The 25,408-nt window shown below is 42.0% G+C and overlaps 1 protein-coding gene across 2 annotated transcripts in view; it reads right to left on the bottom strand.

The window, feature by feature from the left end:
• LOC123853845 (centrosomal protein of 112 kDa) overlaps positions 1-25,408 on the bottom strand; it is a 92,008-nt gene that overhangs the window by 24,234 nt on the left and 42,366 nt on the right. For both annotated transcript variants that reach the window (XM_064583905.1, XM_064583904.1), the window contains exon 3: positions 18,975-19,064. In XM_064583905.1, coding sequence (XP_064439975.1) covers positions 18,975-19,064 — 90 coding nt within the window. The remainder of the gene's footprint in view (positions 1-18,974; positions 19,065-25,408) is intronic.

The raw sequence follows: 25,408 nt of genomic DNA on the forward strand, positions 1-25,408 counted from the left end.
GGTTTGTCTTCTCTCAGTTCAGCACTACTGATTCATGGAAAGAGTTCGTACCACCCTTTTGGCCAAGAACACGTTCAGAGGGGCTCTTTTTTCTTTCTAAGTTCTATTTCAATTGCAGTTAGTTAACCTACAGGGTAACATTAGCGTCAGGTGTACAATATAGTGATTCAACACGTGCATACAACACCCGGTGCTCATCCCAGCGTGCTCCTTGCTGCCCCAACACCAGACAGGCTCTCCCTGACTCCCAGGCCAACACCATGCAAAACTAGTCCTCTGTCCTCACACAGAATCTTGTCCTCCTCCCCATCCTGTTCTGGTGCCCAATATTTTCACACCACTTTCTCTTAGCCAAATGTCTTTTGGTAAAAGTTGTGATGGATGACCGTTTCGAGGGATATCTTGCACTAGTATGTCTCTAATTGAAAAATAAAGTCTGGTCTCTGCTACCTGAAATTGTGGGCCCATAAATTCAGTTTTCAACAAGTCAGGAGAGCAAACACTTTTGGGAAAGGGGCAGCTGACCCTTCCCCGTCTTCACTGAAATCACACCACCAGCTTGACTGCTCTGTATTAAGACAAACTCCATTAATATTGCCTGTTACTAATGACTCATTTCTCTTTCCTCCCAAAGATGACTGAGCCCCAACCGTTAGATCAACTATAAAACCTAGATTTAGCAGCAAGGCATTTTTTTCCTAAAGACTCTGGCTTTAGACCTGGGAGTCGGATATGCCCGACTAAGGGGCAGGTGTCACCACATAGACAGGTATGCAGGGCTTGAGTTTGAGAAAGAGGCACACCTGCAACTAGAAATTTGGAAATCACTGTCGTAAACGAGTGCTGGAGCCCCTGGGGATAGATGGTACCACTGAGGAAGACAGAATGTATAGCTATGAGAAGTCAGAAAGGAAAACCAGAAAGCAGAAGTTACCTACAAAAAGGGCAACTGTCAAAGACCGGAAGTCAGTAGAAGAGATTGAGAGGGAGGTCTAAAAAGGAGCAGAAAAATCAGATTATGCTGGGTCCACAGGGCAATACAGGTTAACTTCAAGAATCTCTTCCACGAGGTCATGAGCTCCTTCTGGGAAAGCTCCTCCCACTCATCTCACACTCCAGGCTAATGGCACCTGGCCCATAGTGGGTGTCCATCGAATGTTTGCTGAATGAATAGGAGCCATCTCCTGTTAAAAATAGCTTGTTTCTCCCATCAGTGAGGCATCTCTTCTTTGAGGTTTACTGATGCTTAGAGGAGGGTCCAAAACTCTTGTGTTCTGTCATTTTTAAAATATGCTCTAATTATACCCTAATATAGCAGCATAGATACCATAGCGAGATTCCCCTGACAAGCAGGTCAGCTCACTGTTTGGGTCCTATTGCTGTGCATTGTTGTAACTCAGTTGGAATTTTTAAAACTCATAATTTAAATTCTCAGGAAACTTTCTGTTTGCTGGCAATATCTTTGTACGCACAAATGCGGACACTTTTATCATTATTTGTCACCTGTTTAAAAACCAAATACCAAAAAGTGCCAACTTTATAATACCTCATGCATACTTCAGGCTTCCACCTAATCTTGCCTTTCCCCAGACTTAGCTGCTCCTAAATGTCACAGCTCACAAAGGAGTGGAACGGGCAGCAATTAACCAACATAATTTTTACATATGCAAGCTTCACTAAAAAGGCCAATAGAGGTATAGGCAAGAATTTAGCAGTTTTAAGGATTAATGAAAACTAAGTAGACACTACTTCAGAATCATTAATCAGGTAGTCAGCCAATTCAGTCCAAAAATGTATGGGAGGGGCGCCTGGGTGGCTCAGTTGGTTAAGCAACTGCCTTCGGCTCAGGTCATGATCCCGGAGTCCCGGGATCGAGTCCCGCATCGGGCTCCCTGCTCAGCGAGGAGCCTGCTTCTCCCTCTGACCCTCCCCCCTCTCATGTACTCTCTCTCATTCTCGCTCTCTCAAATAAATAAATAAATCTTTAAAAAAAAAAAGAACAAAAATGTATGGGATGTGTTATTCATATATTCACAGATCAAGCAGTTGAATACCAACTCTGTGCCAAGTGCGGTGGGGTTGCTGTGGTTGAGAGGCAGGTACCCAGATTAAGCCCAATGTGAATGACTGGGGAATTAACTCATGTTACTGCCCTTGAAAGGATAACTCACTATTATGAAGAAACAAAGAAAATATTAGATAAAATACATTAACATATAGAAAGACATGTCTACTACTGTTTCTAAAGGGAAACGCATTTCTCGGATGTCCTTTGAGGTTGTTTGGCTGCATGGGGAGGAGTCAAACAAATAGTACGCAGCTGGTTGAGAAGAGGAATACTATAAGCAGGTGGCAAAAAGGAAAACAGTGGTTAGTGGGCGGGAATCTGAAGGTCAGACCGCAGGGTGGCTTCAGAGAAACCTCCCATTGACTGTGGTGCAAGGGATCCAGAAGGGGGAGCTGGGAGGGAGCGTGTAAATGCAATAAGGGGAGACGACCCCTCTGGCGCCTACATGGGGGGATTCTCCGCCTCGGAGATGAGGGTCTTGCATGGTGTGTAAGAGACCCCAGTGGTATAGTAAGAGTGGGCTGAGAAGTCACTGGTGGCAGATGACAGCCCAAGTCAGAGGCAGTGGTGCTTCTATCTTGTGTGTGCAGGAGGACTCGGAGGGCTTCTGCGTGTCTAATTGCTGCACGTTCCCTATACCAACCGGAGATAAACTCTGTCTTCTCAGTGCTAAAAGCTGACTATGAAGCAGATGTATCTATTATACGCACACACACACACGAGCTAAGTACATGTGGGTATATAAACACACACGTGTGTGTGCGTGTATTCCTACTCTAATATATACTTGGCCCTTAAAGGAGTCTTAGCCTGGTGGGAAGGACAAAACATGGACATAGGTAATTATAACGAAGGTGACGTGTCTCAACCCCACAAAGAGTAACCATCAGAAACCCTCAGGGGCGCCTGGGTGGCTCAGTTGGTTAAGCGTCTGCCTTCCGCTCAGGTCATGATCCTGGGGTCCTGGGATCGAGTCCCACATTGGGCTCCCTGCTCAGTGGGGAGCTGCTTCTCCCTCTCCCTCTGCTGCTCCCCCTGCTTGTGCTCGCTCTCTCTGTCAAATAAATAAATTTTAAAAAAAATCTCAAAAAAAAAAAAAAACCCTCTCAGAAACCAAAACACTTGCGTGAGACCTAAGAAGCATTCTCGTTAAAAACAAGTAAAACACAGGGACACATTCTGTCATTGCTGCTCATCAACACTGAACCAGAGGCCTCCCCTGGGCAATAACAAAATCGAATACAGACGAAAGATGGAAAGGAAGACACAAAATTATCTGTTAAGGAACGATATAATGGTCTACTTAGATAAATTTAAGAAATCAACTGAAAATTCAATAGAATGAAGGTTGAGAATAGTTCTGGTTGGCTGGATATAGACAAACAAAACATATGAACAATTTCCTCAACATGAGTCATGACTTTTTAGAGACTATATGGGGAAAATCCATGAAGGGGAAAAAAAAAATGCCATAATACACCTGGGAATAAATTTAATAAGAAATGCACAACATCCATCCATAAAAAGATAAATTTCAATTGTACTGAAAGACACAAAAGACATAATGAAATGCAAAGAGATGCCAAGTTCCTGAATAGGTGAGCACAATATTGCAAAGACGTTCATTCTTCCCAGACTAACTCATAACCTCAGTGCAGTTCCAACCAATCACAGAGACTTTACAAAACGGAAGTTGGCAAGATTATTCTAAGATTCACATGAAAGTGTAAATGCTTAAGAACGACTCAGGCAATTCTAAAAAGAGATCGTGAGGGGAACCTTTCCCTAAAGGTAATAGGTACTACATACTGGTACTTTTCTAAAGATGCTACTTGTAATAACTGACGATCTTCACATCAATTTTACAAGGTACGTATTATTATTAACCCATTTTCAAGATAGGGGAACTGAGACAAAAAGAGTAAATTGCTTGAAGTCCCAGGGCAAGTAACTGGAGGTGGCAGGGCTGGATTTTGAACCCAGGCATCGTGGCTCCAGAGTTCATGCTCTTAAACACCATAAAAATGAGAGAAATGGCACAGGAAATGGATGAATTGGCACGGGAAATGGCATAGGAAATGGATGAATAAGAAAGAATACAAAGCCCCAAACAGATTCATGCATATATGGAAAATTTGATTCTTGACAAAGGTAGCCATTTCAAATAAATGGGAAGAATATCTCAGTCAATAAATGTTATCAATAACTGGCTAGCTATTTGGGAATAAATTATAAAAAATAGGGTAAGATCCCTGCATTAGCTTTCTACTGTTGCTCTAACAAATTACCATAAATTTAGCAGCTTGAAACAATGCAAATTCATTATCTCACAGTTCTATAGGTCATAAGTCTGAAGAGGCCCAGCTGGTTCCTCTGCTCTGGTATCACAAGGCCAAAATCATGGTGTTGGCTTAGCCTAGACTCTCATCTGGAGGCTCTGGGGGAGCATTTGTTTCTGAGCTCATTCAGGTTTGGGGCACAATTCAGTTTCTTGCAGCTGAAAGGGCTGATGTCCCCATTGCCTTGCTGGCGGTCAGCTGGGAGTCTCTCTCAGGCCCTGAAGGCCACCTTATATTACCCCCTCCAATTTTAATCAGCACCGGTGAACTGGATCCTTCTCACACTTCAAATCTCTCTGCCCTCTTCTTCTGTCACATCTCTTCTGCCTCCAGCCAGAGAACGTTCTCTGCCCTTAAGTGGTCATGGATTTAGATTAGGCCTACTCCTTATTTTGAAGTCAGTGATTAGTAACCTTATCTACATTTACAAAGAGAATATATTTTATTTTATTTATTTATTTTTAAAGATTTTATTTATTTTTATTTGACACAGAGAGAGAGATAGTGAGAGAAAGAGTACAAGCAGGGGGAGCGGCAGGCAGAGGCAGAGGGAGAAGCAGGCTCCCCACTGAGCAAGGAGCCCAATGAGGGGCTCAATTCCAGGACCCTGGGATCATGACCTGAGCCAAAGGCAGCCCCAAGAGAATATATTTTATAATCTTAGGGTAGGGAAGACCTTCCCAGGCAAACTTAGAAACCATAAAGAAAAAATGAAAAATAGTGTTCTCAAAAAATTAAAATATTGAATATAAAATTAAAGGAGAAGAAACTGGAAGCACTTGCAATTTATTTATCACACCACTAAGATACAGAATATGTAAGAAAATTAATTTCTATAGGTCAAATTAGGAAAACAAATCGATAGAACAAATTAGCAATGAATGTGATGAAGCAACTCACAGAAATGCAAATACTGGATTTCCACTTAAATAATTCTCTCCAAGTCTGTTTTGAAGTATTAGGGAACTTGGGGCACCTGGGTGGCTCAGTTGTTGGGAGTCTGCCTTCAGCTCAGGTCATGATCCCAGGGTCCTGGGATCAGCTCTGCATCAGGCTCTCTGCTCAGCAGGAAGCCTGCTTCTCCCTCTCCCACTCCCCCTGCTTGTGTTCCCTCTCTCGCTGTCTCGCTCTCTGTCAAATAAATAAATAAATAAATAAATAAATAAATAAATAAATAAATAAATAAATAAATAAATAAATAAATAAATAAATCTTTAAAACAAACAAACAAAAAAACCCCCAAAGCATTATGGAACTAACGAGGGAAGAAGCATAGGACCAAGATCCTGAAAATGATAGATATTAAGAGAGCTTGTAAGTCTTGGGAATATTTTTATGTAGTGGCCTTTGCCAACTCTAGAGTGGTTGGTAAGAGGCTGAGAAGCTGAACAGATCTTTTAACAGCCTCACAAAAAAAAGGCCATGGAGACACAGGCTGCAGTCCAGGTCTCACTAAATGGGAGCACCCGGTAAAATCCCATGCTTTGGGTGGACTTCACACCCTATGAGAAGGAGTGAATTGGAAATAGACCAGCCCTCTCTAAAACTAGCTTCAAATCATCTCAATTCCTGAAAATGGATTAAGGTTATTCAGGATAGCAAGTGCCACTACCTGCCCACCTAGAAGCAAATGTAAATTCTCTCTGGAGAAAATTATCATCATTCTAGGTAGGCTTCAAATTATTTCTATGAAGTTCTATATAAAATATCTGGCATTCAATCAAAAATAGCCAGGCTCACAAGAAAGCAAGACAGTATGACCAAAAGCCAAGAGAAACAAAGACAATAAAATAAGATCCATGTGAATTCCACATAATGATGATCAGACTTAGACTTTAAAAGAACTGAGATAAATATGTTCAACAAAATAAGAAAAACAGCTGTGAACTTCAGCACAGGACAGGAAACTAAAAAGAAACTAAGCAGAAATTCTAGCTCTGGAAAATATAATAACCAAAATTAAGAATGGGTTTAACAGCAGATTAAACACAATTAAGGAAAGGAACCAGAAGCTGGATTTAAAAAATATCCAGAATAAATACAGAACACAGGGAACAAAGTTAGAAGATCTAACATACATATAATTATAGTCCCAAAAAGAGGAAAGAGAGTCAGGCAGACGTTAAAATAGAAAATCTGATACTATAACCACTAAGGAAAGTATATACATGACTAATTGAAAATCTTCCAACAAAGAAAACTCTAAGTCCCAATGGCTTCATCTACCATTTTAAGGATGAAATAGTATCAGTATTAGACAAACTCCTCCAGGAAACAGATAAAGAGAGAACACTCCAGTTTGTTTTATGAGGACAGCAAACTTTGATACCAAAATCTAGTAAGAACATTATAATAAAAGAAAAGTATAGGCTAATCTCACTCATAAACACAGATGTAAAAATCCTAAACAAAATATTGGTAAACCAAAATCCAGCAACAGATAAAAAGGGATAACTCATCACAATCAAAAAGGGCTTATTCCAGAAACTCAACACTGATGATTCAATGTTAGAAAACTAATCTATGTAGTTCATAGTATTAGCAGAATGAAGGGCAAAATTCATATGACTATCTCAAAAGATGGACAAAAGGGCCTTTAAGAAACATCCATTTATAATTTAAAAGTGAAAAAAATCTTTGTAAGAATAGAAAGAAACTTTCTTAATATGAAAAGGGAAACTACACAGAAGTCAACTTTATTTCTATATACCAGGAACCAATGGTGAGAAAATAAAATTTTAAAAGTAGTACCATTTCAAAAAGCATCATAATATGTAAAATAAATAGGAATAAATTTAACATGAGATGTGTAAGATATCTTTACATAAAATAATAAAAGAATTAAAGAATTCTTAAATAAAGCAGAGGGATATACTATGCTCATGGACTGGGAGACATTAGAAATTGACAAGTTGAGTCTAAAATTTATACAGAAATGCAAAAGGCTACAAAAAACCTATCACTAAAATGTAAGCTTCATAAGAGCAAGGATTTTTCTTTGCTCACTGATGTCTATCAAGGCCAGTAAAGGATCTGATACATAGTAGTTGCTCAGGAAGTATTTGTTAAATTGAATTGAAATGTTGAATGTATCACTTAGGAGTTTAGAGAGTTCACCCTGAGCTGTGGCATGTTCTAATTTACCATCTTATTTACCTTCCTCTTTTTACCAACTCAAGCAAAACCTCAAAATCTTCTGAGCCAAATGAAGCATTTGGAATCATTTGGTCTAGGTTTCCAATTTTTTCCCATTCTTTCTGCATGGGCATTCCTTCAAATAAAATCTTAAAGCAGAAGGGTAGAAAAACGAGATAAATTGCTGATCTGGTTCTATAGTGGGGGGCCAGGCCTGACGTGCCATCTGTCAGATCCTTTCTGCCGCTACCGAAAGAACCAAGCTTGATGTAAGCCTGACATCTGGGCCCTTTCTTCTCCACCATGCCTTGCTACCTACCTGAGCCAGGAAGAGCCCCCCACATAAGTCTGTCGTTGCTAAAACAGTGCAAACCCTCCCTTACTTCTTAATTAAAATTAGAAAATCTGTCAGAGGGCTTTCTACTCCTACTTCTTGCCTCTTCTCAATAATCCTGAGTGTAAATCTCACATACAAAACCAAAAATGGATCTTTAAATGATGTTTTCCTTTATTATAATAACAGAAGCTCCTAGAGGACAAGGTTTCCATGTCAACTCTATACGCTGAGTGCTGAGAAGGTATTAGATTGTCTGCTTCAAAACAGGTGTCATATTTCATACAATTTTAACCACGCCAATGATGCTCTATTCTTCACTAGTTCTAATTTCTCTATGTGATTCAAGAAGTCATTCTTTGCACTTGAACATTTTATGACAATATTTTCTTCAATTGGAACTGTCCTCGAGTTCTGTATAGAAATCCAAAAGGTTACGTATGTTCAAAGGGCCTTTTAAGTTTCTCAATTTTCCTTTGTATAAAAATATCACCTTTCTTTCCTTATTTCTAGTTTAAACAGATATACATCTGAGGCCTCGAAAATACCTGGGCTCTGTCATTTGTTTGACAATAAACAATTTCCATTGCTTCTACCTCCAAATAGCCTCTTTCAACTGGAAGGAGATCTTCTCTGGCTGGATGAGAGCAGAAGAGGAATTTTAAGTAAATGTTAGCTCAGAATACGCGATGACTTCTGAGCGTGACAGGCACAGTAAGTAGTCATCAAATGTTTTTCCCTGTCACCGTGCTGACTCACTCCCATCCTCTTTTACCATCTCTCTCTTTCTCTCTTCTTGGACTTCCTCTTTCCAGCCATTCACTCAATTCCATGACCAGTGCTCAGCAGCTGCCAGAAAAGTAAGCCTTGACAGGACACTGGTCAGGGATATAGTCTCCTTTCTCTCTTCCTGGGAGACTGTATTCCATTACGCAGGCTAATGCTCGTGATCATTCTTCTTGTCCACCAATGTACAAAGGTGGCATAGAAGAAAACTTGGTTTTAAGCTTTTATTCTTGCGTTTTAAGTGCCTCCATAATTCAGTGATTTGGAGTAAATCATTTTTGGAATAAAAAGACAGTTAAAAAAACCCACTAAAATTCCAGCCAAAACTACCTTAAAGATAAAATTAAACCACAAGAAGGCATAATGTATTACCACATTACTTCATTACAGGAGTGCAAGATGAGACCCAGCCCCAGGCAGCCCCAGGTCAGAGACTTTGTGGCCCTCACCCCCGTCCCCGTGGCCCCCCAGTGTTCGCTGCATGGACAAAGAGCCCCTTCGACAATGTAGAAAATGCTTTATGGAAAAACACCTGCAATGATGCAGTGGGTGCTTTGCTGACACCGGATTTGATACGTCAGCAAAGCACAGGATTAAAAACATGCCTCCTCTCTCCTCCCCCCAGCACAACCAGCCTGGTGAAGTTAAAAACAAAGGGAATCTCAAGAAAGCCATGACGAAATACAGAGCACATTCATCCCAGAAGAGCTGCTTTAAGTTCTCCTTTAACAACAGCGTTGTGATCCTTGTGCATAGTTTGTGTACAGGTGTTGACTTGCTTTGCCCCTAAAATCTAGAATTCTTACAGAACTGATTTATAAGGAACATTTTGATGAGATGCATATTTTAATGAAAATACTCATGTCCCTGACACAGTGTTTCAAGTGTTTTTCAGAAAACAGCGGCAAGTATTCAAATAAACCCTCATTGAGAATAAGATGTGGCCAAAATTAAATGTGGTTCTATCCCTCATAACAACACAAATTTTAGAATGATGCATCATACCAGCTGTCTGGGAACAAATGTATTTTGTTGGCATGGGAACAAAAGAATTAGTCTGAATTTTGTAAATAAACTGTGGTTATTAAAATCACTCGAAACAAGCCAGAATAATAACCATTAAACATGAAAAGTCAATAAAAGTCTTTGAATTTTATTTCTGTTGCAATTATTATTCCTGTTTTCATAATGTGCTTTGGGATAAAACATAGTTTTGAGCTGTTAGTACTTTTAAATAGATTTCACTGCAGCTGAGTTAGCCAACAGCAGCTAAGACTGTGAAGTTTTAAAATCCATTATGGAAAACAGAAATTAAAGGCTTGGAAGTCTGCAAAAGACCAATTCTTCCTCTTAACAATTGTCACGATTATTGCCTCATTGATTTTCTGTCTACATAGCGTCTTCCTCTGTAGGGCTGCCTGTGACTCTATAGATTTGTTAGTTACTCTTGATGACTGAGGTGGTTTAAAGACAAGCAGTGCTCCCCAATGGAAGCTTTAAATATATTGATGTTGCTTCTCCTAATATCCATGCTGCTCCCCCACAGATCACTGGGCTTTGTGGGAGGCAAATAAAGTCTTTGGGAATACAAATGATGATCGTTGTAAGGGTGGGCCAGGCAGAAACAGCTAAGGCTCTGCCAGATATGGGTAACATGAGCCCAAAGCCACCGATACTAAAGGGATCCAATTTTATTCTTAAACCCAGGAACCTAGGAAGGAAGCTGCAGAATGCTAAGTTTATCTGTAGAGAAAATAAAGGACTTGGCTGGGCGCCTGGGTGGCTCAGTTGGTTAAGCGACTGCCTTCGGCTCAGGTCATGATCCTGGAGTCCCGGGATCGAGTCCCGCATCGGGCTCCCTGCTCAGCAGGGAGTCTGCTTCTCCCTCTGACCCTCCTCCCTCTCATGCTCTCTGTCTCTCATTCTCTCTCTCTCAAATAAATAAATAAAATCTTTAAAAAAAAAATAAAAAATAAAAAATAAAAAATAAAGGACTTGGCTGGTATCCCTCCTGCTTTGTCCTTCTGAGGGCATCTTGTGGAATAGATTGCAAGGAAAATCTGCCCTGATTGAGAGAGGAGCAGAAAGGTGGGCTGCATGGTATTTGCCACACCACGGATGAACCCAGGGGACAGCAGGCTGAGAGAAATAATGCAGAGAACTCAGAGGCTCTCATCCCTCTGTGGATTTTTAAAAAGATGGAAAAAAGGGGAGCTCAGGGAAACAGAGTGGTATGCTGGGTGCTGGGGGTGGAGAGTGTGTGTGGGGGGGAAATGTGGAGATGTTGGGTAAAGGGTGAAGACTGGCAGTTGTTAAGATAGTTCTGGGATTTAGCCTACAGCGCGGTGACTATCGTTCGTAAGACTGTGTTGTCTCCTTGAAATTCGCCATGAGAGTGGATCTTCAGCATTCTTACCACACACACACACACACCACAGTAACTACATGAGGTGATGGAAGTGTTAATTAACTTAATTGTGGCAATCATTTCACAATGTGTATCATATCAACACATTGCTTTATGTTTGTTTTAAATATATACAATTTTATTTGTCAACATACCTCAATAAAGGTAGAAAAAATTACTGAGAAAACAAGAGGGAAGGTGGGCTGTGTGGGTAGGGTGCTGGCATTCCACTTTCCCTTGGTTTTCCCAAGCTACGAACCTTCTGAGAACCCCAGATAAGCCATGAGATAAGCCATGAGAACGCTCAATGATCCCACTCACTCCAGAGGACAATTATACAAGAATATATTTATTCTAACAAAAGCCTAGACAAGAATATGTTCAGAAAGAGTCTACTTAGCATATGGTTAGGGGTGCAATATAAAGGATCTGGAGTTGCTACCCGAGTTTGGTGGCTTTGGGAACTCTTCATTCTCAGACTCCTTGTGGAGATGCTGCTGCTAATCCCCCATTCCTTCTTCCTGTCTTCCTTCCACGAATCCCCCGGGTGCCACATGGGCCCAGCATGGGCCGAATGCTGATTATAAGGATGAATATGACACAGTCCCAGCTCAGGGGCCCACCCTCAAAGAAGGCAAACATCTACTAAGGGAGTTTGATGGGAAAACCTTTAACAGAGTTTCACAGAAAGTGTTAAAAGAGCACAGATGAAAGAGGGACATGGAGTGGGCAAGAGAGTTTTGAGGATGAGATTCAGGGCAGCAAGGGCTTTACTGAGCAATTCGGTGTGACGACAAGCCCTGGGGGGAGTGCCTTGAGATGATACATAGGGCCGTTACCCTCAAGGAGCTTAAAGTCTATGGGGACTCTCTTTGGTTTTCATGACATTAAATTCAGGTGTACAAGATAGTGACTTGACCATTCATGCCTTTAAAACCTCCCTACTTTTTCTTGTCCATTCATCTGCCCGCGGGCCTCTCATCTCTTGCCTCTCAGTATCATCCTCATCCTGTGGCCTTTGCTAGATTCCCCCATCAAGAGGATCCAGACATGAATACATTCTTTATGAGTTCTAGTTCATATTTTCAATTACATGTCTCCAAATGAATGTCTTGCAGCTAGCCTCTCAGACTCAATATCTCATGCACAATACACTATTCATCAGCCTATCAATTCAAAGATGTGGTATTATTCTTTTCTTTTGCCCTCTAAATCTTTGTGTTCGGTGAATTTCAAGTGAGTCTTCACATCTACTCCTTTCTACTCCCTTTGACAAGATAGAGTTCGAGCCCTCCTGATCTCTTGTGATTTGTGATGTGAATTTTAGTGCTATACCCTCTGAATTCATCTCTTTTCATCCCCTGGTCATCTCATCTTCTGCTACCAGATTAATCTTTCTAAAGTATAAATGCAATCATAGAACACTACCCAGTTAAAGGGCAAAAATCCTCAGTGGCCGACAACTGCTTTCTGACCAATGACAGATTTCCTTAGCACTGCATCCAAGATTAGCCACCAATGCTCCTAACACATAGCGCAGTGCTTGGTAAAGAATAGGTAATAACACAGGTTTGTTCTTTTTTTGAACGGATGAAATGAACCCAGCTAACTCTCTGGTCTTATTCTCCTCTTCACTGATGCTACCCTCTGACCAAGATATTAGTCACTATTCCCTGAACCTTCTGAGCCTGCATTCTGCTTCACATCTTCCCTCATTCTGTTCCAAATGTCTTTCCTTCCTGCTAATGCCTAGGTTACCTGTCCCCTTATACTCTATGGACAACTGTAATAACACACATTTCATCTGCATTATGTTTTATACTTTTTGAAGTATTTCTCACACAGTATCTTGTTTTGATGTTCACATCAATCCTGTGGAAGGGTATTATTACTGACATTTTATGAACCTGATATCCAGAAAGGTTAAGTGACTTGCCCAAGAACACATGACCACAGTGACAAAGATCGACCTAGAAGCAGTGGTGCTTCTCTGTTGGATCATACTAGTCCCTGAAGCCTCTCCTTTTTCTCCTCCCCATGTCTTGGTAGGGGTCTCTGGGCCAACCTTTGTTCCCTCCTCAAACACACACAATTATCTGTGACTGTCCTGTTCACTAGATTCTCTCCTAAATTAATTGATGTGGTTAGACCTTAAATATAAAGTGAGCTGCTACAAAGCAGTGATTGAAATGTTAAGTGTGACCGGATTTTATATCCCGTATATATTTGCATATATAATATATATTACATGTAATAAATATTACATTATTGATTTAGTTTTTGCACTTTTTAATAATCTTCCAATTTTTTGAGTATAGTTGACACACAATGTTCCATTAGTTTCAGGTGTACAAGATAGTGACTTGACAAGTTTATAGATTATGCTATGCTCACCACAAGTGTAGCTACCATCTGTTACCATACAATGCTATTATAGTATATTTACTATATTCCTTACGCTGTGCCTTTTATTCCCATGACTTATTCATTCCATAACTGGAAGCCTCTATCTCCCTCCCCCCTGTACCCATTTTGCCCATCCCCCCATGCCCCTCCCCTGTGGCAACCACCAGTTTGTTATCTGTTATAGGTCTGATTCTGCTTTTTGTTTGTTTATTCATTTGTTTTGTTTTTTTTTAGGATCCACATAAATGAAATCATATGGTATTTGTCTTTCTCATTCTTATTTCACTCAGCATAATAGGTTCATCCATGTTGTTGCAAATGGCATGATCTCATCACTTTTTATGGCTGTGTAATATTCCACTGTGTGTATATATATATACACACACATATACATATAGAGAGAATTTATTCCATTGTATATATTCCATTTATATATATTTCATATAGATTCCAATTTCTCTCTCCCTTTCTCACATACTCTCTCTTCTCACATATATAAGTCATATTTTCCTTATCCATTCTTCTACTGATTGACACTTAGGTCGCTCCCATATCTTGGCTATTGTAAATAATGCTGCAGTAAACATAGGGGGGCATTTATCTTTTTGAATTAGTATTTTTGTTTTCTTTAGGTAAATACCCAGAAGTAGAATTACTGCATTATATGGTAATTCTATTTTTAATTGTCTGAGGAACCTCCACACTGTTCTCCTGAGTGGCTGCACCAGTTTACGTTCCCACCAACAGTGCACGAGGGTTCCTTTTTCTCCACATCCTTGCCACACCTGTTATTTCTTGTCTTTTTGCTTCCAGCCATTCTGACAGGTGTGAGGTAATATCTTATTGTGGTCTGATTTGCAGTTCCCTGATGATGAGTGATGTTGAGCATCTTTTCATGTGTCTGATGGCCATCTGGATGTCTTCTTTGGAGAAATGTCTATTCAGGTCCTGTGCCCATTTTTTAATCGGATCGCTTGGGTTATTTTGGTGTTGAGTCGTATAAGTTCTTTATATATTTTGGATGTTAGCCATTATAGGATATATCATTTGCAAATAGCTTTTCCCATTCAGCAGGTTGCCTTCACTCTATATTTTAAGACAATTTATGAATTACTTGTGTCAGCGCAGTCCAGACCCTTCATGCCTGGGCACACCAGATATGACTAGGAACTAAACCAGCTGGCTGCCCCAAAATGCTAGCCATAAAACCAGACAGGCTCTCCAGGGGCAGTCCCAGGCAACAAGATGTGGTAGGGGCCCATGTGCTCCACAAGAAGCTGGCAGAAGTACTGCTCCCTCTCGCCTCCCCAGTCCCGACCATTCAGCAAGGACCTGGTTCCCCTGAAGGCCACAGGCTCCTGAAACCACGGCCTACCTGGGGAGGTGGACCCTACCCTGTTACCAGCTAGAGATCTTTCCGTCCCTTCCCCTTGGGGAAGATGGACAGCAGTACCAACGTGCATGTTCTTTCTGCATCTTGTGAGTTTGAACCTCTATGCCAGTTAGAAGAAAAAAAAAACCTCCTTTATATTCCATGCCTGAAGTCCCTTTTACACATATGTTCTCTACTCTACTTGACTGTAAGCTCCTTGAGGACAAGAACCATGACTTATTCATCTTCGTGTCTTCTCAGTACCGATCACTGCCTGGCACAATATGCCTATCAAAAGAATGAGACTTTGTGCAAAAAAAAAAGTAGGACCCTGCGAGTGAAATGCGCAGCATTATATTTTATTTATTGGATCTTGAAGGTATTGTTTTTTTTTACTAACTTATTTAAAATCATCTGCTGAGAAACTGTGTGACCAATGTAATCAGAGCTACTCATACTTTCAAAACTTAAGATACTCAGCTCAAAGGAGGGATTTTGTCCCATGTATGTTATTATCAGACATTGTTTGGGGACTTTGTGATAAATATTGCTTTGTATAGTGTTAAAAATACCAAGTAAAATGTTAGACTATTTCTTTTCTTCCTTCTCTTTTCTGTAACTTATCAGACCAAATTATCTTGGCCAGGGCTAGAAAATTACTTAGTCTCATTGCAAACAATGAAATCTTGTTTGCTCCCATGAATGAGATTTAGTTTTACACATATCTGAACCTAAGAGTTGCGTGGCATTTATCCATTTTACAGAGTGCTCCATATAACGGAAAATAATTTCCTGCAAGTGAGCTGGATAGGTAGGAGCAGTCCTACCCTGGGCCCACCACTACCACGTTAGGGATTCCCTTCCTTTTCTGATGGCTTCGTTTCCTTGCACAATGAGGAAGTTCGCTCAGAGCTCTGATCCCTTTTTCTTGCTGCACTTACGGGATTCTTGCTTGATCTAATCTAGAATTCGAAATTTATTAACTCCTGGTATGGAGAAAAATAAGGATGATTTTTAAATTACTTTGTTATTTGTGGATTATAGGAAACGTGCTTCTATAGGGCTGACTTAGAAAATTAGTATTCTTCTCATTTTATTTGTGTTATCTTGAAGGTGCATCAGAGCACATTAACCCTTTGGAACTATGGGTGAACAAGCCTTCTTTGGTGACTCCTTGACTGCAGCCCCTGGGGTGAGGGGAGAGGTGATGGCGCACAGGCAAGGGGTGGACAGCAAGAATACCACCCATCAAGACCTGATGAGAAGCAGCTTTTTGTTTTTAATTAAAAACATAACTTTTAAAATGCCTCATTCATTTTTTGTTTTTATAGACTCAAAACACAGGAATTTTTCTTAAATGAAAAGCAGAAACAGTTTAAACTTTTTTTTTTTTTTAAAGCAAGCAAGTTAAAAAAGGAAGGCCAGGAAATTGTCTTTTGTAATTCTGCCAGTCTCAATTTTGATTCTTTGTGCAACGAGTATCAGGATAATAATATTTGGTTGAAAAGAAAGAGAAGAAATTTCCAAGAAGTTGTTTTGATTATTTGAGAGGCTGATGTCAGGCTGGCTACTGGTCCTACAGTTGCTTTGACAGATGCAAAAAAGAAAACCCTACACAACAATTTCGACATTTGAAATATCCTAAGTAAGCTCATCTATAAGGAGACCCTACAAAATGTCCATGGCGATACTTGTAATTATTTTTGACTATTCCCATTAGTGTCACAAGTTGAAAGGGGGCCATGGGTCAAATTTAGATAAAACCAAAATTAAATTAAGGGAAAGATAGAGGAATAGGATTTATTATGTGCCCATTATTTGCTCTTGAGTTTTGTTGAAACAATTGGCATCGAATCCTAGCCACACCCTAGGATCTTGTGGAAAGAATTCAACATTTTATGGTTGCAATGATTACGAAATACTCAGTTTTACCCATGGGTATTTCCTGACATTTCTTTGGTAAACTGTAGCCCTAACAGAAGATATCAGGAATTAGTGCAAGAAATAGTCTAAAAAGCCATTGTCACTACAAAGATGAAAGCAACTTTGATGATCAAAAAGAAGTCAATAAAAAAAGACAGAAAATGGCCCCTGAATCCTTCCCTATTGTTCATTTGGGATTTCTTAATTTCCCTACTCTCAATATATTATGGAATTTTCTGTGTGAAGTTTTGCCACGAATTAGAGTGATGTCAACAAAGTTTTACCTTAAGTCATATTTTATCACAAATTGGAGGAGCCCCAGGAGGGAGCACCATTTCCTGCCTTTAAGCAGCTGGTCTTCTAGTTCTGAGCATCTCAGGCGGAGTGAGCTCAGCCGCCCTTCTGCGGCGAGCAGGCCTATGGGGGATGCAGCTGAACACTACGCCGCCGTCCCATGAGCCATCGTCATCTGCAGCCAAATCTGCTCAGCTTTGGTCGCCTTCTCTCTTTGCCGCGCTCGGCCCACGGAGGGTTAGCGGCATTTGCCACCGTACCAGGTATCTGCAACCGTTCGTCACTGCTGTGCAGCCTTTTTATTCACCAGAAATGTCATGGAAGGAGGAAGGGTTCAGGATTCTGATACATCTGGCTTCGAATCTGCCTCTACTAGTCACTACTTGTGTGAGCTTGGACGAGTTACTCAGCTTCTCCGGGTTTTAGCGTGCCCTCGGTGAAACGGGGATGATAGTCCTGGCCCTATGTGGTTATTATCACGACAAGGGAACTACCGTGTGTATCGTGTCTCAGACAGTGTCTGTCACCTTCACACCTTTGATCAAGTGTAGTTATTATTAAATGTTTCATCCTAGTATCATCTTACATTGTGATCCTGTTATTGACTGTACATTAGACTCTAGGAAATTCATATATATCCATGTATGTGCACATACATACATACATACTTATGCACATTGTATAAGACATGATATATACATAGATACATGGCATATATGTTACACAGGACAGATCAGAGAGTAGGAAGGAATTATAGGAGGTCAAGTCAATGCACTAAGCGGTAATATTCAGCATCTACTAGGTGCTCACGTTTGCCATTTTGTGCAATCCCCTACCTCGGTTCCTGTTTGTAAACATCTGCAAAGATGAATAAAGCTTCCCTCTCAGCCGTACTTCAGTGTTTACTCTTCCCACAAGGTCTTAATTATCTAAGCTAATGCTTCTACGAGACAACTGAAGTGTGAGAATCTGTCAATACCTATGGCACTTTCTGGGCACAAAGGCTGGTGGCACTTAGGAGAACGTTAGCAATCCTCTATCCAATGGCTGGGGAAAATGCGTTTATCAAAGGTTTCATCAAGACTCACAATCTCTATTGATAACGTTGTTGACTTTTTAGTTTAAGCTGTCAAAATTACCACAAAGAATAATTCAGTATAACCAGAAGTACTGGATGAAAATAATCCTGTCATTTGAAAATAAAATAGGTCATTAGCTACTGTCATAGCCAGATTATTCTGGTTATTTTAGACTTATTTCATCAACATAATGCAAAGAGGGGGAAAAGTAAAGCTCAAAAGAAAATCTGATTTACGTGAGTACGAGAATGTCCATACATCTGAGTGTGATGACGTGGCAGCCACTGCCGGCTGCACACTCAGCATCCATTTCCCCCCTTCTCGGTCCAGGCCATCCTTCCTCTCCTAGTCCCTCACCAGCAGGTGCCTCCCGATCGGTCTAGGCTAGCTTGGGCCTCTGAGTCCTCTTGCCAGGGCCTGGACAGGCCAGGCTGAGCACATGACCGGTTCTGGCCAATGAGATGTGAAGGGAGGCATGGAGGGGGGCGGCGGCGGTTCTGGGAAAGGTCTTCTTACTCTTCAGAAGGGCATTCTGGACACTGCCAGGTCTGCACGGTATGCCTGGAGCTGCAGTGGTCCTCTTGGATTGCGTTTGGGATGAAGCCATCATGGGAGGGGGAGCCACGGGAATGGCAGAGAAGCAGAGCCTGCCCTACCTGCAGACTTCGGTCGTGGGAGCTAATCGGTCCCCACGCCGCTTCCGCCAACTAGGGGTGGGGTATTCTGCTCCTCGCAGCCGGCGCACCCCAGGGGCAACGGGAAGTAAGGAAGCGGCTTGGCCTGGGGACAGGAAGCCGGCCAACCGGCCCAGCGGCAGCGGGGAGTGCCTACCTGTTCCTGTGACTCTAGTTCCTTGTGCTGTAGTTTCTTCTCTGCGCATCGCACCTGGTTAGCGCGGTTTTCTAGTTCGTCTTGTAAAGCCTGAAACGGTGTAAGATAAACACGTACATGTTAAAAATTCGCATCCTCGAAACGAAGTCTTGCCACCTGAACTGGCATTAGAAAGGCCTCGGCTCGAGCCATTACTGCTCTTCCCCGGAGCTCAGGCAAACAAAACCAGACTTTTAAGGTGACGCCCAGGTGTTTTCTGCTTTAGGAATAACCAGTATCACAAATTCCAAACAGAAGACAGACACATTAGCACATTCCGTTTATAAAAATGTCTCTGGGGCGCCTGGGTGGCTCAGTGGGTGAAGCGTCTGCCTTCGGCTCAGGTCATGATCCCAGGGTCCTGGGATCGAGCCCCGCGTCTGGCTCCCTGCTCGGCGGGGAGCCTGCTTCTCCCTCTCCCTCTACCTGCTGCTCTCCCTGCTTGTGCTTTCTCTCTTCCTGTCAAATAAATAAATAAAACCTTTAAAAAAAAAATGTCTCTGATATTCCCAGCACAGAGCCACAAGCATGCAATCAAGCATAAAGCTATCGCTAATGAATGTAGCTCTCTCGTCCACCTGCAAGGTACGCTGCACTCTGAGAAGTGTTGTGACAGCCTAGGAATTGTAATGTCGGACTAACATGACAGGTTTCCAAATTACACTAATAGTAACCTTAAAGGAATTTCTTCATTAAGTCATGAAGGATGGTGTGGAATTTGAGGAGCCCGTAAGAAGTGTACGGAGAGGAGCTCTTTCAGTGGCCAAGTGGCTGCTGGAAACAGAATTCAGGTTAACATGGGGAATTTAGGAACCATGAGATCAATAATCATCATTGCCTCCATCACTATTTTAAGTAAAGAGGGGAAGTCGAAAAGAAATAGAATGCACTCAAACAATCTGACGTAATTATGGATATGATATACAGAAAGTTACAGGGAGAAGGACACATGGCATGGTAACTGCAAAGGTACCAAATAAATTCTCAAAATAAAATTCATTCAATCAAGACAACGGACTTCCTGCTATGTGTCAAGAACTGTGATAGGCACTCGAGATAGAATAGTAAAAGAAACCAGACAACAAAAAATTCCCTGTTCTCATGAAGCTTATATTACATTGGGGGGTAGGACAATAAGCAAATAAGTGTAATATATCAGTGATAAGTATAGAAGAGAAATAAAGCAGCCCAGGAGAATATTCTGGATTGGGGTCGGGGAAGGTATTGCAATATTAAACCGGTGGTCTGAGATGACTTGAACAACGACTGGAAGGAGGAGAGAGAGCAAGTCATGGACAGCTGCAGGCAGAGCCTTCCAAGCAGGGGACACTGTATGTGCAAAGGCCCTGAGGTGGCGGGTTTGAGTCAGCATGGAGAGTGGGCACAGGGTGAGCCAAACCATCAGGGACATCATAGGTGCCAAGTCACATTAAGTCACGCAAAGCCTTGGAGGGCAAATAAGAACTTTAGATTTTATTCAGAGGTAGAAGGAAGGCTACTGGAGGGTGTGGGCAAGTGTTGCTTTAGTTTCTGTAAGGAATAGATGGAAAAGGGATAAGGGCAGAAGCAGGGAGGCAGGGTAGAGGCATTGAAACATACTGGGGAAGGACAATGGGGAAATGGACCAGGGTGGTGGGTGGTGGCAGTTGGGGGTTTGAAGATAGAGTGACAGCCCCAAGGGGTGGATGCAGAGCATGGAAATAAAAAGATCCCCAGGATTTTGGCTTGAGCAGGTAGAAGAAGGCAGTTGGGGAAGGTAAGGGAGGGGTCGGAGCAGAACATCTGTTTAGCTTGGGATGCATTACGTTAAGTCTGGGATGCCCATTACACATCCAAGCAAAGATGTTGGGTTGAAGCTATGTATATCTACATACAGATATACATAGTGGTTCTTCACCTTTTCTGGGGTTCTAGATCCAGCAAGCCAGCATCTGATGAATGAGATGTGGTCACTCCCCACATGGAAAAAGTATGCTTATAATTCGGTCTTTGAGATCAGGGAGTCTACAGATTGCCTGAAGCCCATCCACGGCTGAACCCCAGGCCAAGAACCTCTAATTTAAAAAGTAAAAAGGTCTGAGGATGAGGTTGAAAGCTTTAGGGGCTCTTTGATACTATGTTTGACTATAAAATCCCCAGTTCAACCAAGTCTGCCAACAAGCTTGAAGGTCTTCTTGTTTACAATTCTGGTATTGTGGTCTGGGAATGTAACTGTTCCTATGTTTGTTGATCAAGTCACAGTTTCTTTTTTCCTTTTGGTAGCTACCAATAAATAGGATCGTATCCGCTTCTCTGATGGCATCATTGGGGAGAGGAAGGATTACTGTAGTGGGAAGAATGTTTGCATGTTTTTTTGTTCCCAGTCTTTCCTGCTCTCCCATCCACTCTCATCCTGCTGTCAGAGAGATCTTCTTAAACCGAAATCTAATTATGTCAGCGCCCCACTGAAATGCTTGAACAAGACTCCAGCGTCCCTGAGATACAGCTCAAAGTCCTGAACGTGGCTTGCAGGGACCTCTGTCTTCTGGTTCTGGCCAGGCTGAGCCCCGTGAAGCCTCGGCATCCCGCTGAGGGGCTGTGGCCAGGATCAATAACCAGGGCGGCTATCACTGACTGTGTGGGGTTTATTTTTAACCCTCACTGCAATCCTGGGCAGTAGGTGCTGCTTCCTCTGCGTTGGAGAGCACAGAATTGAGGTTTGGCGAGATTCCGTAGCCTGCTCAGGTCCCCGTGGCCGGTTCTCAGGCACTGGACTGGAATTTTAAAACATTAACTTCACATTCTGTACATTTTGCTATTCGCGCTGCCTCCTTCTCCCTCTGTACCTATTTTTCTCTTTTCTTTGCTTGCAAGCTTCCCCACCTGCTCTGCTTGATGGCGTCAATCGTGAGAGCGAAGAATGGACTCCTCGGGGCTTTTATCCTTCTAGTGCTTCAGAGAATCAGCGTCCGTGTCCATGCAGGACTGAGAGCATAAGCAGCAGCTCGGGGCTCTCTCCCCCTCAGGCCTGCAAGCCTAGTGCCAGACCAGCTCGACGCCTGGCACACACTTGACACTGAATTCATGTTTGTGGAAGGAGCTAATAAATATTTGAGCTATCCTCCCTGAAGAAATGTACTTCAATCATCAGGGCTTCCAAACGTCCTGAATGCAGCACATTCAACTAAAGGTTATTATGTTTCTCGAAACAGAGAAGATACAACTATACCTTCCAAATATCTATAGCTAGACATATATTATATATGTATATATATGACATTGTTGTTACTTGTGATAATATCGTCTGCTTTCTGCCACAATAAAAAATATACCACTTCCTGTACTTTTTTTAGTTTTAATTTTTATCTTTATTCTATTTTTTTAAAGATTTATTTATTTATTTATTTGAGAGAGAGCGAGAGCACGCGCTCATGCACATGCATGGGGGCGGGGGAGGTGAGGGGCAGAGGGAGAGGGAGAGAGAATCCTCAAGCAGACTCCCCGCAGACCACGGAGCCCGACGACCCTGAGATCATGACCTGAGCTGAAACCAAGAGTCTGGCACTCAACCGACTGAGCCACCCAGGTGCCCCGAGTTTTTATTTTTATTTCATAGAAGAAATAAAGGAGATGTGCACCTCTGTTGTCTTAAACAAAACATTGCTCCCTGCCTCGTCTCCCTCCGCCTCGTGTGGCAGCGGACCCTGGGAGCAGCCACACGCAGCGTCCCCTGTCCTCCTCTCTACCCTCTGGGCATCCCCGTCACACCGGCCAGCTGTCTCCTCCACGCTCCCGAGTCCATTTTCATCAGTCACTTGTTCCCTCCCAAATGGCCAAGCCGGAAGCCAGTTTTCTTCCCCATCCTGTGGCAGTATTTGGCCCTGTTCATGCCGCGGTATTTTTTCCCTTGAATTGTGAGCGACTAACTCTGCAGAGTGAAGCCAGGGCTCAAGTAAGGAGGCTGCTGCAAAAGCACAGGCCAGATGGGACAGGAGGGCTTGGAGGAGGGCTGGGGGTGGCGGTGGCAGAATCATGAATGGGGCGTCAGGGAAAGAGGGACTCCGAGATACCACAAGGCTTTGACACTGGACGACCACAGAATAGACACCGCGGACTACTGGAGGGACAAGGAGCCAGAGCAGTGGAGGCAGGCTGGTTTTTGACAAGTTGAGTTTAAGGTGCTGGTGGGACTTCACAGAGGACCAGTCACAGTGGGAGGGGGTTCTGAGCAGCGGAGAGGGGTCTCAGACTAGGTGCAAATAGGACACTTCCTTGGGGAAGTAAGTCGAAAGCGAAGAGGTTTAAGAATCTGAATCATGGCTGACAGCCCACGGAAGAGCAGGCAGAGGGGGAGGAGGCCAAGGGGGCCGGTGAGAACTTGGGGGTGAGGGGGCAGCTGAGAATTGAGCCTTACGGGACTCTAGCTGAAAGCGTTTCTAACAGGACGGGTCACAGAATTACATCTGATCCTTTCTCCACACTCCACACAGTGAAAAGTCTAAGTCAACCATATTTTATCAATGTTATCAAACTAGAAGTGAAATTACATTTGCTTTTTAAAAAGGTACCATTTTCCAAATTTGCTCGTAATTTAAAGATGTAAGACATGACCTTTTGAAGGTTAATCAGAGAAAGCAGTATGTCGAGAAATTACTTTTATTATCTGTTAAAAAATCAGTTTAAAAAATTGGAAAAGTAACCAAATAATATACCACTTTCAAAAAAGTTCAGATGTACTTAGATGAAAGGAAAATGATGGTTTATATTGGCAGCTGTTCCTAGTCTCATATTCTAAAAAATTATTAGGCCATTAGAGTTCCAACCTCAGGATCTGACATAAGGACAGTGTGAAAGTGACCACAATTACTCAATCAGTACAAGAAGGAACATTCTTTCGAGTTGTGGCTTCTTTATTCAAAAGCCTTCAGATCTGACATTTGACACACACACACAAAATCACAACTTTTGGTTTATTCCTGAGAAAAGCCCATGATAATGAAAGAACAGAATGTCCAACATTGGGTCACAAATATAAAACAATCCAACTTGCACGGTTAAACTGTTTATTCTGCAAAATTATTCCTCATCTCTCAGCTCTGCTGTGTTAACTTGCATCATTACTGAAAAGGCAGTTCTTTTCTCCCAATTAAACCTGTCTTTAAATGCCATGTAAGTCAGCTTGCTGTAGGAAGCTACACTGTGCCGACTTTCAGAGTGCTTTGTGGTGGTCGGGAAGAAAGAATGACACTTTCCAGAAGAAAAATGTAAATGACATAATAAGCTTTGCAAGAACAATGAGGGTATACCACACTCTTGAAAAGGGAGCATGTTATAAGATAATTTGATTTGTTTGTTTAAAATATGAAAATAATTAGGGCAAATTAAAGTCTGAAAGATTATACATGTCAGTGGACTTTGTGGGGTAAGAAGGGCTGGTGGCTAACGTCCCCATTAAATAGCACCTGTGTCAGGACTAGAGCTTTGCTGCTGGTTTGGGGGGAAAGAAAGAGTACTAGAGTCGATGTTATTTTCATAAAATTTATAAACACGATTCAAAGCAAAGCACTCAGCTTGTAAAATCATGCATTAAGGATTTATTTGTAGTCTTATTAAAAACCAAAGTTTCTCTGGCAGTTCTCAATCAATTAAACAAACATGAAATGATGGCAGATACATGCCTTTTAATAATGAATAAATGAAACAAGTTCGTTTCAATTATAAAGTGGTTAACAAGTTATTCTATGAAGGAAAAAGTCATTGGAAGGGAGAAACCCTGTGCTATAGTGATAAAAAAGAAATGGGGCATCTGGCTGGCTCAGTCAGAAGAGTGTATGACTCTTGATCTTGGGGTCATGAGTTTGGGCCCCACAATGGGTAGAGAGATTGCTTAGATAGATGGATAGATAGATAGACAGACAGATAGACAGAATGTTCCCAGTATACAAGGCATAGGACAGAGGCTTTCAAACTTAGTCTTTTGGTGTGACCAGAAGCCTTTCTAGAGATCTGACCTTGCCCTTAGCCAACCTCTTGGCCAGCTCCACAGATGGAGGTGGGGGTGGGCATCCATTCTGGCCCATGAGAGCTATCACCTTGTGATCCTTTTTCAGTAGGCTGTCTGGGCAAGCAAATTTGTCCTCAGCTCATCACCCAGAATATCTGGCCTCCAGGTTGTCACCAGAGACTACCATCTCAAACTCTCTACTTCCCCATCTTTACCAAAACCTCCATTGTGAGAAATTTGGAAAACTACGTTCTAATCAAAATAGAATCAAGAGGAAAAAGCTTCCCTCTCCTGAGTCACTTCTGGAAACACTGTCAGCAGAGTGAGCTCTTCCATTTTGTTAGGTAGACTGTAGGAGTATGCCTTCCCGCTTTTTAAGAGTTTTCAAACCAGTTCTCACTGACTTGAAATT

Source organism: Mirounga angustirostris, unplaced genomic scaffold (genome assembly GCF_029215605.1).
Source record: "Mirounga angustirostris isolate CCGP_5_RB_7025 unplaced genomic scaffold, mMirAng1.0.hap1 SCAF_122, whole genome shotgun sequence".
NCBI classification, from domain to species: Eukaryota; Metazoa; Chordata; class Mammalia; order Carnivora; family Phocidae; genus Mirounga; species Mirounga angustirostris.